The sequence below is a fragment of the Centrocercus urophasianus genome, unplaced genomic scaffold (assembly GCF_019232065.1).
Source record: "Centrocercus urophasianus isolate 14NV4802_14NV808 unplaced genomic scaffold, USGS_Curo_1.0 seq_1027, whole genome shotgun sequence".
Classification (NCBI taxonomy): Eukaryota; Metazoa; Chordata; class Aves; order Galliformes; family Phasianidae; genus Centrocercus; species Centrocercus urophasianus.
Genome location: NW_024884173.1, coordinates 5,761 through 10,122, shown reverse-complemented (window position 1 = coordinate 10,122; position 4,362 = coordinate 5,761). Strand labels below are relative to the sequence as shown.

Genomic DNA, 4,362 nt, shown 5'->3' with positions numbered 1-4,362 from the left:
ATTCTGCGGCCCGGCATCCTGCTGCCTCTTGCACAAGCAGTTTCCAACCTCCCGCGCCAGGCACTGCGAGCGCTGCGCTCCATCACCAGCCCCCCCCGGCCCCGCTGGGTGCCAGCAGCGAGCTGCAGGGTGGGCAGCCCCCCTTCACACCCAGCATCCTTTGACCCAACGTCCCTCCCTCTGGGTTTGCACGGAAGACGACGCAGCAAGAAATCCACCAGCCTTATGTTGCATCCACAAGTTGGCAGGCGGTCCTACCTCCTCATCCGAGCTGTCCTCCACGTACTCATCCGGAACGCTCAGACCCTCGCCATCCTTTGGAGGGGGATCAGCCCCCAGGGCTTTGCTCTTCCTGGGAGCCCCTTTGACCTGAAAGAGAAGAAAGCAGCTCAGCAAGGGCCCGCCACGTGAACCTTTGTGCTTTCGGGTTCGCGCCGCGCAGCGCTCACGGCTCCTTGGGGACGGCGCATTACAGGGAAGGAAGGAAGGAAAGAAAGGGCTCATTAAGCGCCGCGCACTTCTGCTCATCTGGGACCACGAAGACAGAAAGTTCATCAGCCCCCGTCTGAGGACGGGCTGCCGAGCCGCGCTCTGACAGCTGCTCAGCTCACAGCGCCGCATTCCCACTCACTGTGCTCACAGCCTTTCCTGTCTCGGCTGCTTCCCCAGCCTGGCTATGCCCAGAGCAGATCTCAGAGCTCTGCACAGCCCCTCTCTGCTCACATGAGCTCGGTGCCACCCGATGAACCTGGGGGCAAACAGCCCTGAATTGTGGGAAGAGCGCGGACGCAACGCCCTGCAAGGTGTGCGGAGGGCCAAGGGCGAGGCGCTGCGAGGTGCTGCGAGGTACGAGTGCATGGAAGCTCTGCAAACGCAGACTGTGGAAAAACAGATGCTGGGAAGGGTTTCTGGAGGTCTCTGCTCCAGTAAAGCCAGCTTCCAGGCTCCATCAGGGCGCTGAGCGCTGCGTTTGGTGATGCATTTCCCATTTCTCCGTGGATGGAGACCTCATCGCTGCCTGGGTGCCATCCCAGAAATCCACCAGGACAAGAGCTCCTTCCTCACCTCCATCCAAGGATTCCCCTTTTGCTCTGCCCCCTGTCCCTGGGCAGGACAACAGCCTGGCTGCCTCTCCCTGCCAGCTCAGCCTTTGTGCCCTCTGTCCCTGCACCAAACCAGGTCCTCAAATGGACCCAGAGCACGGATGGCGCACTGAGGTGCCACCCTCATCCCTGTTGGCAGGCAGGCTCTCGCTGTGCCCAACACGAGGTCGGTGTTGCCGTGGACACCTGCAGGCCCCCAGTTCACCTCTCCTGAGCTGCTTCCGTGAACTGAACCCCACTCAGGTCAGTTCTGAGCCCAGTGTGGGATGTGCTGCCCCTGAGCTCCACCAGGCGCCCGCCAGCCCTACCCTGCACTGCTCCGACTGCTCCCCGTGGCTTAGAACAGATCTTCTTAGGAAGGAATTCTTTACTGTGAAGCCGGTGAGATACTGGAGCAGGTTGCCCAGAGAGGCTGTGGATCCCACCATGGAGGTACTGCAGGCTGGATGGGACTGTGAGCAACCTGGTCTGGTGGGCAGTGTCCCTGGCTATAGGAGGGGTGGGTGGAAATAGATGGTCTGAAAGATCCCTTCCAACCCAAACCATTCCACGATTCGATGACGAGTCTACGATCCCAGGTACACACAGAGCCAGCAGAACCTCTCCCCACCTGGCAGCACAAGGGCAGGGCTCACTGGATCAGCACAAGGGCCGCCTCGCCCTGCCCCACACACAGGTCCTTTCCTACAGATGGGCTCTGCCAAGGCTCTAGCTCACAGAGTGCTGGAGATGGGCGCACAACGCACTGGGGGTCAGCAGAGCACACAGCGATCTCAGCTGCCAACCCAAAATCACAGAGGCCTCGATGGACTGAGGGCAGCAATGGGGCAGCACGAAACCAGCCTCACCCCGGGCACTGGGCACTGCGAGAGGCTGCTCTGCCCCGAGGGCACTCCTCTTCCTTTCCATCCTCCTTTTTTCTTCATTTCTTTTCCCTTCTCCATTTCTTCTCCCCTCCAGCACCCGCACTGGGCAGAACGCCTCCGGCAGCGTGAAACCAACCTCACTCCAGGCACCACAAGCAGCTGCTCTGCCCCGAGCGCACTCCACTTCTTTTCCAACCTCCATTTTTTTCTCCATCTCTTTTCCCTTCTCCATTTCTTCTCCCCTCCAGCACCCGCACTGGGCAGAACACCTCTGGCAGCAGCACGGAGCTCGGGGCCACGGCACGGAGAACCTTTCCCTGCAGCGCCGGGACGGCCCCGAGCGCCGCGTGGGTGCGAGGAGCCGGCAGCTCCTTCCCTGGAAAAGAGATTCGCTCCCCCATCGATGGGGCGGGGGGTGGGGGGGGGGGGGGCCCGGGGACCCTGGTGAGATCGGGTTTACGGGAGGATTCGGTGCAATAATCGCAAAAGCAGCCCCGGCAACGTCCCTCGTGGGAGCCGTAAAGTCCGCGCAGTGTGCGATCACCTTCTGCTGTGCGCGGGGAGAGGGGTGGGAGAGCGCCTGGAAAATCCCGGCCCGGCAAGAGGATGAGATTACTGCAAAAACAAAGGGCTTTATTAAAAAATTTAAAAAAAAAAAAAAAAAGAAAAAAAAGAAAAAAATAAAAAGGGAGATTGGAGATAAGTTTTTTTCCAGGCGTTTGGCGCTGCAGTGGCTTTGGCCGCTAGTTTCCATCTCTCCCTCTCTCCTTCCCCCTCTCTCCCTCACCGCGATGCGCCGCGGTTCCGCGGGGGCCCCCAGGCACAGAGCTGTGCCCAACTGCTCTGCCCTACTCTGCCATCAGGGTGGGCACAGAAGGACCCCCTGAATACGGCACAAAGGCAGAAGCGGCCCGCAGCCCTGGAAGGAGCTCCGTTCCCAGCACTGCTACAGCTGATACCTGGGAAACGACAAAACCCTCACTATTTTGACCCCAAAAGTCCATCTGAAGCAGACGGAGGGGCTCGGGAGGAGCGCAGACACGCTCCATTTGCTCCAGGCACACCGCACTCCTCTCTGCTCCCCCCGGTTTGCTTCCAGATCCCTGCAGCTGAGATCGTTCCACCAGAGGGCAGCAAGCAGGACGGACCCGCTGCCGAAGCCAACAAAATAAACCCCAAATGCTCCCCCAGCGCCACAGCACAGCCACGGCTCGGGGATGGGGGCACAGAGCTGCATCCCATCGGGCTGGGATGCTGCCCAGGGACGTGGGGGTGTCACCATTCCCAGAGGTGTGACACTGGAGGACACGGGTGGGGGGCAATATTGGTGCAGTTTGCCGGTGAGCCCCAAGCTGAGCACTGTGGTTGATTCAATAGAAGGGAAGGATGGCATCCAGAGGGGACTGGGGAGGTGAGGAAGGGGCTCACGGGAACACAGCGAGGTTCAATAAGGCCAAATGGGCGGTGCTGGGTTCAAGGAAATGCCAGATTTGGGCACAGAGCGGGGCTGATGGAGAGCAGCCCTGAAGGAAGGACCTGAGGGTCCTGCGGAGGACAGCTGATGAGGCAGCAGCGTGTCTGTACAGCCCAGAGACCAACTGAATCACGGCCGATAAAGAGAAGAGCACAGGCAGAGAGCAACACAACACAGGGGAATGGCTTCAACCCGACAGAGGGCAGGTTGGGGTCAGAGATGGGGAAATCCTTCACCCAGAGGCGGTGCAGCCCCAGCACTGCTGCCCGGAGCTGTGGGTGCCCCAGCCCTGGAGGTGCCCCAGGCTGGGGGTGGGCACTGGGCAGCCTGAGCTGGGGGGCAGCCAGCCCACGGCAGGAATGGGGCTGGGGGGTCCCTTCCATCCCAACCATTCTGTGGTTCCGTAGTCTTTAAGGATTCTTCCTGTCCAACGATTCCATGGCTCTGTGATTCTTAAGGACCCTTCCAACCCAACCACTCCACAGTTCTATGACCTTTCAAGACCCTGCCAACGCAACCCATCCCATCCCATCCCATCCCATCCCATCCCATCCCACAGCTCCATGATCTTTAAGGACCCCTCCAACCCTACCCAACCCAACTCAACCCATGGTTCTATCATCTTTAAGGACCCTTCCAACCCTACCCCAACCCAACCCAACCATTCCATGGTCCTACGACCTTTCAAGACCCTTCTAACCCAAGCCAATCCATCCCACAGCTCTATGATCTTCAAGAACCCCTCCAACCCTACCCAACCCAACTCAACCCATGGTTCTATCATCTTTAAGGACCCTTCCAACCCTACCCCAACCCAACCCAACCATTCTATGGTCCTACGACCTTTCAAGACCCTTCTAACCCAACCCATCCCATCCCACAGCTCTATGATCTTTAAGGACCCCTCCAACCCTACCCA

General features: G+C 59.5%; 1 protein-coding gene across 1 annotated transcript in view; it reads right to left on the bottom strand.

The window, feature by feature from the left end:
• Positions 1-258: 258 nt before the first annotated feature.
• Positions 259-4,362, bottom strand: part of LOC122167184 (ribosome biogenesis protein bop1-like) — a gene marked incomplete at its 3' end in the record, with an annotated part of 9,845 nt that continues 5,741 nt past the window's right edge. The window contains exon 3 of the mRNA XM_042831611.1: positions 259-369. Within this exon, the coding sequence (XP_042687545.1) occupies positions 259-369 (111 nt within the window). The remainder of the gene's footprint in view (positions 370-4,362) is intronic.